A 10,819-nucleotide genomic window follows, 5' to 3' on the forward strand; every position below is an offset into this window, starting at 1 on the left:
GCCCCTCGGCACGGTGAGACCCCCGCTGCGCGCGCTCTGACTTGCCGTGCTCAGACACAGTGGTGGCCTGGCCGACCCCGATCCCGTGCAGGGGCCGGACGTCCAGTGTTCCTGGCTTGCCCCAGTGTCCCGTGAGGGTTTGACCAAGGCTCTTTTGTGCTCAGGAGGCACAGCTGCGCACTCTCCACACCCCTGGCCGCCACGGGCCATGGGGTACCAGTGACGTCCTCTCTCCGAAGCTGATGGCTGTGACAGGCATGGGCTGTTGACCAGCTCTGGGCTCCCCGCTAGGGGGCAGTCACAGCTGCTTCTGTGGCCAGCATCCAGCCTTACCACATGCCTGGGGGGGCGGCAGGGCATGGGCCTTTACCCCCGCACCCCAGCGGGTCACGATGCTTGAGCACCAGGCTCCTCTGCCACCTGGGCCCCTGGGCTTGGCAGTTAAGGCTGAGGATGCACGCTGAGAATCTCACATGACAACTGCTTCTGCATCTTCCAGAGATGCTGATTGTGAAGTGAAACACTGTCAATTCATGTCAGGAATGCTGGTCAGGAGACACTGCCCTGTACCTGAAGATCAGGAAGAGTTCAAGGAGCCAATAGAAAAGGACGCTGCTTGTGAAATAGAGCAAACCAGGTGTGTGTGTGTGTGTGTGTTCTCTGTTTCTTGTGGATTTCCATCGTCTGATGGGCCTTGAGATTTATCTCGGTTTTGTCCTCATTTTCCTGCAAAGATAATTACATGGGATGTGCTCTAGTGTGCTGTGTTCGCTCCGTGTTCCTTGACTTTGAGGATGTGAAGGTATTATAAATAAGCTCAATAAGCAGCTGAGTCTGCTCGGAAGGAAACAAAGAGCCTTCTTCCTAATTGTGTCTCTTAATCTTGCGCACATCTTCATTAAGGGTTTTAGGATATTGGAAAGATGTATCAAAGTTGGCAATTTGAGGATCCTCATCCATATGGGTTCCTAAGTCTTTCTTGCTGGTGGCTGAGGGTGAGGGGCACCAGGAAACTAGCCTGCCAGCTGGGCCTGCTCTCTGTGCTCATGGGCCACACTGAGGTCATGTCTGGGGCGTAGACTAGGTCCTGGGGCCGCGGGGGGAGGGGAGGCAGGCCAGCAGGGGGCGTGCTCCGGAGCCCTGCAGCCAGACTGAGGGCAGCGTTCTGCAGACCGGAAATGATGACTGTGAGGTGGGGACCGGTGTGCGGTGCCTGGTAGGGATCTGAGCCAGGCCTTCCAGTCTGGATCCAGAGCGCCAACTCTTCTTTCTCAGAGCAACGGCCTCCACGGGTCTAAAGGGGGGCATAGCTCACAAGATCTCTCTGGGCCTCGCCGGGCGCCGGTGGCTCACGCCTGTAATCCTAGCTACTCAGGAGGCTGAGATCTGAGAATCGCGGTTCAAAGCCAGCCCAGGCAGGAAAGACCGTGAGACTCCTATCTCCAATAAACCACTAGAAAACCGGAAGTGGCGCTGTAGCTCAAGTGGTAGAGCGCTCGCCTTGAGCTGAAGAGCTGAGGGACAGCACCGAGGCCCAGAGTTCAAGCCCCATGACCGACAAAAAAAAAAAAAAAAAGATCTCTCTGGGCCTTGCAGTGCTCCGGGGTACTTTGTCCTACGTCCATGGGGACTCACTTTCACGGTGTCCTGGTCACCCTGCAGGTCAGAGGGGACAGGCCTGGCCCTAGGCCAGCTGCTAGGGTATCTCAGGTCAAAGATGGCCTTAGCCATTGTCAGGCAGAAGAGAGGGGAGGAAGGGTAAGACAGACTGGTGGAGGACAGACAGACAAGACTGACAGTTCCAGAGACCTTCGAAAGCCATTGATGGTGGACATCTAGCTTCAAGAGCTGAGCGTGACAAACTGGGACAACCTTTAAGAGAAAAACTCTTAAGTAGCAGTTAATTGGTCTAATTGAAGAAAGAATTATGGAAATTTATTTTCTGAAGAAACGGGGTATTTAATTAGGTGCTGATAAATGGGTTCGTTCCTGCTTTGTTCAGAATTTCGAAGGGTTTATTTTCCTCTCGCTGATGCGGTGGAGCACGGTGTTAGCATTTTGTTTTTAACATTATTTTCATTCTGTTAATTAACTCAGCAGGCCAGATGTAGCATTTACAAAAGGCAGGCGGGGGTGGGGGTGGGGAGGACTCAGTTCAGGGTGCTGGTGCTCACCTGCGCAGGGGCCCCGGGTCTCACGTGAGAGGCAGCTGTGAAGGGGTCAAGCTGCTGGGCACTGCCTGTCTGTCCTTGTTGGAGGGTCCCAGCACACTGGGCAAAGGCGGAGATTGCCCTCTGCCCACAGGGCATCCAGCCTGCCCTTCATCTTCCACCAGGGCAGACGGAGCAGATGTGCAGAGGTTGACTGGCAGGAGGAGCCTGTGGGTGGGACCTGGCCTGGCCTGGGAGCTCGGGGGTGGGGGAGTGGTTGGTGTTTATGTTTGGGGCATGCCTGGTTCCACCATCCATGCGTCCATGTGTCCATGCATCCAGGCATCGGTGCGTCCGTGTGTCTGTGCATTTGTGTGTCCATGCCCCCTGTGTGTCTGTGATCCGTCTGTCTGTGTCCATGCCCCTGTGTGTGCATGCATCTGTGAACCTGTGCATTCATGTATGTGCATCCATGAGTATGTGCGTTCATGCATCTGTTCGTTTATGCATCCATGTGGCCTGGGGCTGCCTGGGGGGAGGGCTTGTCTCTCTCCTGAGAGACAGTGACACCCCATGGGGTACTAGCATCTCCCTCAGCCACAGAGGAGACCGTGACAATGACAGGAAGCCCTGTGGGCCCTGAGGTACCCAGTCATGTTTAGTCCTCAGGACAACCTTTCCAGGGGAAGGGAGAGTACAAGGTCAGGGACTGAAGAACCCACCAGAGCCATGTGAACTACAGGCCCTGGCTTAGGAGGGGTGCATGGAATTAAGGGGAGACCTTCTGCAACGGGAGGCGTCAGGCGCGTGTCTGGTGTCAGTGTCGGGGGCCCTCAGGGCCTGTGTGGAGTTGGGCTGAGGCTGCCTCATGGACGGGACAGCAGGCTGGACCCTCGTGGCCCTCCATGCTTAGGTGGAAAGCTGACCCTGTGGGTTCAAGTGGAGGAGGCCCTCAGCCTGCAGGGGTGCCTGGGTGGCCCAGAGCAGGGTGGAGGCTGGGAGCTCGCTTTGGAGGCTGATCCCAGCTCTAGACGCCCCCTCAGTGGCTTCTCTGCGCCTGGCCTTCCTGGCTGTAGAGGGTGGGGGCAGGGCCTTCTCCAGGAGCACTGGCAGGCTCCACCGGAGAAGACTGGAAACCTGCTCATGCTCTGCCCCAGGGAGTTTTCTTCCCTGTAGTATGATCTGCCTTTGTTTATTTACCCCTTCCCAATCTGATGGATGGTCAGTAACTGCCCTGCACCCCTCTCCCTCCCCTGGTTGTGACTAGAAGGAAGGTGGGACACTCAGCTTTGGGCTGGGGTCAGACTAACATCCTCATACAGTCAACAGCTGTTTAGCAGTCTCAGAGTTTCCTGTCCATCCGTGCTGCCCATTTCCTGCATATTACAGTAGGGGTGGACATCCTGGAGGAGTTGGCTGGGCTGTGGGCGTCCAGCTCTTTGTATGTGAAGTACTTTGGTGATGATCTTAAGAGTCTCAGTGAGCTCTTCAGTGGGAAAGGAGCTGGTGACAATTGCACTGGGGGAATTCGGTGTTGCTTGGCGTGAGGGGGGGTGTCTGGGCCGGCAGGGGCTCCGTCTGCTGAGAGACCCTGCCCTGGTCCCCCACGGGCCAGTGACAAATGAGGAGGAGGAAACTGGGCTGCAAGCCAGAGGTGAACTCCAGGCCAGGAGGTGGGTGTGAGGGCACAGGGCCGGAGGATGGGTGAGAGCATGTGGAGCCCCGTGCCGTCATTCACCCCCCAGGGCCAGGCGGAGGCTACTGCAGAGCCAGACGAGGACGTGTGCGCAGTCACAAGCACTGCAGCTCCAACGAAACCGAGTCCCGGGAAGTCACTGCCGGGCCAGGCACACTCCAGGGAAGAGAAGCAACTCCGAGGCGAGTGGCGCGAGAGAGGGATGCAAGGCTGCTCATCGAAGGCTCAGCCCGGACTGGGGTGCGGGGGACTTTCTAGCAGTCTCAGGAAGGATGTCCCCAAGGGGCCTGGTGGTCAGGGCGCGGGGAGGAGGTGACGGTGACACGGGAGGAACCAGAGCTGTTCCAGCCACAGGGACACATGTGTCCCTGGACAGGGCGGCTGCCGTCAGCCAGGGGCCTGGTGTCTGGGACGTAGTGTGTCCGACTCCATGCGTGAAGATACTTTCACGGCTCCAGCCAGGAAAGGGGCCTGGGGCCAGCTGTCTCCCGTCCTGTTGATTCAGAGCACTGTTCCCCGGGCTGTGTGGTTACTGGATTTACACTTTTGGCAGTGCTGTTTCTGTTGTATTATACCCTAATCAAACGGCTCCCAGCACTGCAGCCCTTGGAAACATCTCTCCCAGCTGTGGGGAAATGCTCATGCATATTTCATCACTGCTTTTGTTGAAATTATTCACATTTTTTAAAAATAGAAAGGTGTTGCTGGGAAAAGAACCCCAACGCGACCCAGCAGGAAACCTTTGGTTCTCCCCGGTGTACTTGGCAGAGAGGGTGGGGCTGTTCACAGGCTTAGCGGACGACCCCCGCCCCAGGCCACGGTCTGGGCCCTGGGGACGGCTGGGGCACTGCCACCAGGAGGCAGCCCAGAGGCAGCACCGGGACACGGGGGCGGGCCAGCGCGAGGCCGCCCCTCCTCCCCGCCCGGCTCCTGATTCAGGCCCCACGCTGCTCTCTGATGCCACCCAAAGGGCACAGAAACCTGGCTGGGAACCTGGAATTCTGGACATTCCACCTGGGGATTTCACAAAGAAGCTCTCATTTTTTTTTTGTCTCTCTGAAGACCTTGAGATTTTGGATTCCTTTTCTTTACCAGAGCCCCCTTGCCCCCCTGTCCAGGAGACCCCGTATTCTCCGTTGGCACCGCGGTTGTTTCTGGTTATTTCTGGGGTTTCTTCCTGTGCTTGTGGGGCGGGGTGGGGGTGCAGGAGAGGGCACACACAGGCGTTTGCTGCCCACGCCTGCTGGGTCGGTTCCCGGCCGCCATAACAGCTCACCAGGACCGGGGTTGCAGACTCTTCGGCTCACATTCTGGGAGCCAGGTGAGGGCTGGGCTGTGCCCCCGTCGTGGTAGTGTGGGCCTGTCCTCCTCTCCTCTGGTGACCCCTGGTGCTGAGGGAATGCCAGACCCTGCCTCCGTGAACACGGGCCTTCTGCGCTGCCTCGTTCCGTCTTTCCAAAGGACTAGAAGACTCAGGAAGGCTGACTCCGCCTTGGGAGCCGTCATGGAGTGACCTCTGCAAAGACCCTTTTGTCCAGTGAGGTCACATTGCCAGCCCTGGGGGTTTCGGGGCCACCGGTCAGCCCACCCCATCAGCGAGGATGTCTGTGAGCGGCAGGCTCCCGCGGGGAGCCGTGGGGGTTGAGTGTGGAGGACAGGAGCTAGGCTGGAAGGTCATCAGGCCGAGCGCGTGAATGCTGTGACCAGAGAGAGGATTGATTTTGTGGCTGGGGCACAGGCAGAGGCGCTGGAGGGAGGGCGCGAAGTCCACCGCCTGGAGGCTGTGATGTCGAGGCGGTGGTGGGTCTGCTTGGTGACTGCCCTTGGGAGCCACAGCGGGTCTGGTGGAGGGTGGGGCTCATCTGTCAGGACCACAGGTGCCCCCAGCTTTTGAGGGGTGCTCTCGTGGGTTCATCCCAGCAGTAGAGCTGGCCCTCCAGTGCTGCAGCTCCCCGGGGATGTCTTCCCTGCTTCTGCAGGGCATCTGGGCTTCCCCATGCGACCCTGTCCTCGGCCCACCCCCTAGGCTCCCTTCGGACCTTCCTGGGCCTTTCCTTCACACAAACCATTAGAGACAGTATGTTATGACTGTGTTGGTGTAAAAGTAATCGGTCAGCATGCAGAAGCAGGATTTCTTGTTACTGTGAGAAATGCACAAAGATACCCCGATACCCCCTGCATGCCGGCCGGGGCCCCACACTGGGGAAGCAGGGACAGTACTTTTGCCCTTTCACCCTGGGGTTTCCCCGATTGCCATAAATCTACTGATTTTTATTACTAAAGATTTTTCTATCGCCTATTACCGTAGCAGTTGGGAACTTAATTGGCAAAATTAAGGACCTATGCTTAAGATCTCACAATAAATATGCGCTAATGGCTTGAGATGAGCCGTCCTGCTGGGGCATCTGGTATAGCCCAAGTTCTCTGTCTGAATGTGGCCCCAAGGTGGGAGGAAGCCGTAGGAGCACTGTACCCTGGCCTGGGTCCTTGGGGAGTGTGGGGGGGCCAAGACCCTGGGAACAGTGGGCGGGGCTAGTGAGATTTGGACCAATGGAAGGAGGAAAGGTGAGCGACAGAGGACAGGGGGCTCCATTACCTGGCATTGTCACAGGAATCTTTGGTGTAGCACCCCCCCCCGAGGATATCAAGGAGGGGTTCCCTGGGAATAGAATGGTATAAGTCCCAAAGGCTCCACCCACCTCCTGCTAAACCTTCCTCCTGCCTCCCAGGCTGTGGGAGACAGTGCACCCAGCTCCTTGGCAGACAGCTGGCAGACCCCGGGGCTGTGAGTCTTGTACATGGGAGTCTACACGGCTGCCCTGAGCACTGTGAGGGGCGGGGCCTGCCCGGGTCTGCAGATCCATGTCCCCATGAGAATTCCACACTGGCTCCAATGGACAGGTCACGGGGAGCGAAGCAGTCATGAACCAGTCCCCCGGGGCTTCTCCACCTCGGCCCCACGGCAGGCTTCCAGCACCGGCAGGAGTTTTCCAGGACCTGCAGGAGGTCCTGGTTAGTGTAGGGCCCTTCTGGCTGTGAGATTCCAGCCCTGTGTGGGAGGCCATGGCCTTACTCCACATTCTTCTTTCCTAGTACAGTTTCCACAGTGGGACCACACGATGTCTTCCACGGGGGACGGTGGTGGGGAGCTGGGGAGCTAACCCAGACAGGGTAGAAGGACCGGAAGCACAGGTGGCTCCCCCCCCCAAGTGCTCAGGCGTGTCTCGTCCTGTGCTGGCCATCCCGGCACAGTTGGGAAGCCACTCAGGGAGGGCCACGTAGGCCAGCTGAAAATGCCACTTTGTTGGGTACTAAAACCCCAAGGCCTGGACACGTCGGAGACACTAGCTCTTCTCTGAACTACCTACTTCCTGGACTCTCACTTCCTTAGCCAGTCATTCCTTGCTCTCTCCCCACTTTTTGCTGTGCCCAGGGAAGTGTCTTAATCTTGGACACTGACTGAAAGAATGGAGGAAAGCCCCGTCCAGTGGTCACCCTTGTGTCTCAGGGCCTGTGGTGGGGTCTCAGGGTGGGGTCTGGGGGGACTTGTGGGGAGTCTGCCTGTCCACTGGAGAGGATGCAAGGTCACGCCCCCAGGCACACAGGCAGGCAAGCAAACCTTGGGGACTGCACGAGGACCCCAGATCAGCCTTCCAGTGAGGCACCTGAGCCTCCAGACTATGCCCTGCCTGGCCAGAGATGCGGCCCTCCTGAGCTCCTGCATCCTGGGCTCCTGCATCCTGAGCTCCTGCATCCTGGGCTTCTGAGTTCTGAGTTCCTGCATCCTGGGCGCCTGCGTCCTGGGCTCTTGCATCCTGAGTTCCTGCATCCCAAGCTCCTGCATCCTGAGGTCCTGCGTCCTGAGCTCCTGAGTCCTGAGTTCCTGCGTCCTGAGCTCCTGCATCCCAAGTTCCTGCATCCTGAGCTCCTGCGTTCTGGGCTCCTGTGTCCTGGGCTCCTGAGTCCTGAGCTCCTGCATCCTGAGTTCCTGCGTCCCGGGCTCCTGTGTCCCGGGCTCCTGTGTCCCGAGCTCCTGTGTCCCGGGCTCCTGTGGCCCGGGCTCCTGTGGCCCGGGCTCCTGCGTCCTGGGCTCCTGTGTCCTGGGCTCCTGAGTCCTGAGTTCCTGCGTCCTGAGCTCCTGCGTCCTGAGCTCCTGCATCCTGGGCTCCTGCATCCTGGGCTCCTGCATCCTGGGCTCCTGCGTCCTGAGCTCCTGTGTCCTGAGCTCCTGCGTTCTGGGCTTCTGAGTCCTGAGTTCCTGTGTCCTGGGCTCCTGCATCCTGGGCTCCTGCATCCTGGGCTCCTGCATCCTGGGTTCCTGCATCCTGAGCTCCTGAGTCCCGGGCTCCTGCATCCCAGGCTTCTGCGTCCTGAGCTCCTGCGTCCTGAGCTCCTGCATCCTGAGTTCCTGAGTCCTGGGCTCCTGCGTCCTGAGCTCCTGCATCCTGGGCTCCTGTGTCCTGGGCTCCTGTGTCCTGAGTTCCTACGTCCTGAGTTTCCGCATCCCGAGTTCCTGCGTCCCAGGCTCCTGAGTCCTGAGCTCCTACGTCCTAGGCTCCTAAGTCCTGAGTTCCTGCATCCTGAGTTCCTGCATCCCGAGCTCCTGCGTCCCAGGCTCCTGCGTCCCGGGCTCCTGTGTCCTGGGCTCCTGAGTCCTGAGTTCCTGCATCCTGAGCTCCTGCATCCTGGGCTCCTGCATCCTGAGTTCCTGCGTCCTGGGCTCCTGTGTCCTGGGCTCCTACGTCCTGAGTTCCTGAGTCCTGGGCTCCTGTGTCCTGGGCTCCTGTGTCCTGGGCTCCTGCGTCCTGGGCTCCTGTGTCCCGAGTTTCTGCATCCTGAGGTCCTGCATCCTGAGCTCCTGCGTCCTGAACTCCTGAGTCCTGGGCTCCTGCGTCCTGGACTCCTGCGTCCTGAGCTCCTGCATCCTGAGCTCCTGCGTCCTGGGCTCCTACGTCCTGAGCTCCTGCATCCTGGGCTCCTGCGTCCTGGGCTCCTGCGTCCTGGGCTCCTGCGTCCTGAGCTCCTGCGTCCTGGGCTCCTGCGTCCTGGGCTCCTGCATCCTGGGCTCCTGAGTTCTGGGCTCCTGCGTCCTGAGCTCCTGTGTCCTGGGCTCCTGCATCCTGGGCTCCTGAGTCCTGAGCTCCTGCGTCCTGGGCTCCTGCGTCCTGGGCTCCTGTGTCCTGAGCTCCTGCGTCCTGGGCTCCTGCGTCCTGGGCTCCTGCATCCTGGGCTCCTGAGTCCTGAGCTCCTGTGTCCTGAGCTCCGGTGTCCTAGGCTCCTGAGTCCTGAGCTCCTGCGTCCTGAGCTCCTGCGTCCTGGGCTCCCGCATCCTGAGTTCCTGCGTCCTGGGCTCCTGTGTCCTGTGCTCCTACGTCCTGAGTTCCTGAGTCCTGGGCTCCTGCGTCCTGGGCTCCTGAGTCCTGGGCTCCTGTGTCCTGGGCTCCTGCATCATGGGCTCCTGCGTCCTGAGGTCCTGCATCCCGAGTTCCTGTGTCCTGAGCTCCTGAGTCCTGGGCTCCTGCGTCCTGGGCTCCTGCATCCTGGGCTCCTGAGTCCTGGGCTCCTGCGTCCTGAGCTCCTGTGTCCTGGGCTCCTGAGTCCTGGGTTCCTGCCTCCTGAGTTCCTGCATCCTGAGTTCCTGCATCCTGAGTTCCAGCATCCTGAGTTCCTGCATCCTGGGCTCCTGAGTCCTGAGCTCCTGTGTCCTGAGCTCCTGCGTCCTGGGCTCCTGAGTCCTGGGTTCCTGCATCCTGAGTTCCTGCATCCCGAGCTCCTGCATCCCAGGGTCCTGTGTCCCGGGCTCCTGTGTCCCGGACTCCTGAGTCCTGAGTTCCTGTGTCCTGGGCTCCTGTGTCCTGGGCTCCTGCATCCTGGGCTCCTGAGTCCTGAGCTCCTGCATCCTGGGCTCCTGATTCCTGAGCTCCTGCATCCTGGGCTGGCTCCTGCATCCTGAGTTCCTGCATCCTGGGCTCCTGTGTTCTGGGCTCCTGCATCCTGAGCTCCTGCATCCTGAGCTCCTGTGTCCTGGGCTCCTGAGTCCTGGGCTCCTATGTCCTGGGCTCCTGCATCCTGGGCTCCTGCATCCTGGGCTCCTGCATCCCGAGTTCCTGCGTCCTGAGCTCCTGCATCCTGAGTTCCTGTGTCCTGAGTTCCTGAGTCCTGGGCTCCTGCATCCTGAGTTCCTGCATCCTGGGCTCCTGCGTCCTGGGCTCCTGCATCCTGAGCTCCTGTGTCCTGGGCTCCTGCGTCCTGGGCTACTCTGTCCTTCTGGGCTTCAGGTCCTGGGTCCCGCAGCCCAGGAAATGCTCACAGCCCCACAGAGTCTAGCCTGGAGATACAACACTCATTAAGAATTCATTCCAGGGGTCAGCTACTAGACCATCAGTTAAAACAGAACCTTACCAGTTTCCAGCCCCAAACCGATGCCATTAAAACCAATTGCACAGCCTGGGAGGTGGGGCCCTGGCAGTCCCTTGTGGGCTGGGGTCACTCAGCTTGCTCAACTCTCCAGCACCTCCGTGTTTTACACCCCAGTTGGGGTCCCCCACCTCCTGAACTGCAGCATCACATCTTACCCGCACCGCCTTCCCTTTGAAACTTTGCTGTGCATCCATTGAGCTGGTTTAACTGAGTGAAGGTTCACTTCCTTAGAAATGGTCAGTGGACCAAGGGGGCATCTTAGCAGCACCAAACGAGGAGCCCACATACCGTGTCAGCTCTGTGCCCTGGGATGCGTGGCTCGTCCCTGTGCACAATTCCAAATCTTGCAAACAGCCCGAACATTCCCTGGAATGAATTAGTTCAAATGAAACACGTTTGATCCGTAGCATGGTATGTTTGACACTGGAAAAAAGTTAATGGTGTGGGAAGAGCTCATAAAAGGCAAAGTTCTAAGAGGTGTCAAACAAGCAGACACAGTGAATCTCGTTTTGGTCGAAGATAGGAAATAATAGTGGGGTCTCTGAACGTGTCT

General features: G+C 58.9%; 1 protein-coding gene across 1 annotated transcript; it reads right to left on the reverse strand.

Moving 5' to 3' along the window:
- Positions 1–952: 952 nt before the first annotated feature.
- Positions 953–9,854, reverse strand: LOC138819836 (ribosome-binding protein 1-like). Its single transcript, XM_070011402.1, has 7 exons — positions 9,219–9,854; positions 8,424–9,101; positions 7,512–8,336; positions 6,920–7,003; positions 2,175–2,270; positions 1,636–1,656; positions 953–1,165 (listed from the first exon to the last, which is right to left on the reverse strand). The coding sequence occupies exons 1-7, from the start codon at positions 9,852–9,854 to the stop codon at positions 953–955; spliced, it is 2,553 nt and encodes an 850-aa protein (XP_069867503.1).
- Positions 9,855–10,819: the final 965 nt, after the last annotated feature.

The sequence above is a fragment of the Dipodomys merriami genome, unplaced genomic scaffold (genome assembly GCF_024711535.1).
Source record: "Dipodomys merriami isolate MVZ:Mamm:240054 unplaced genomic scaffold, mDipMer1.0.p SCAF_82, whole genome shotgun sequence".
NCBI classification, from domain to species: Eukaryota; Metazoa; Chordata; class Mammalia; order Rodentia; family Heteromyidae; genus Dipodomys; species Dipodomys merriami.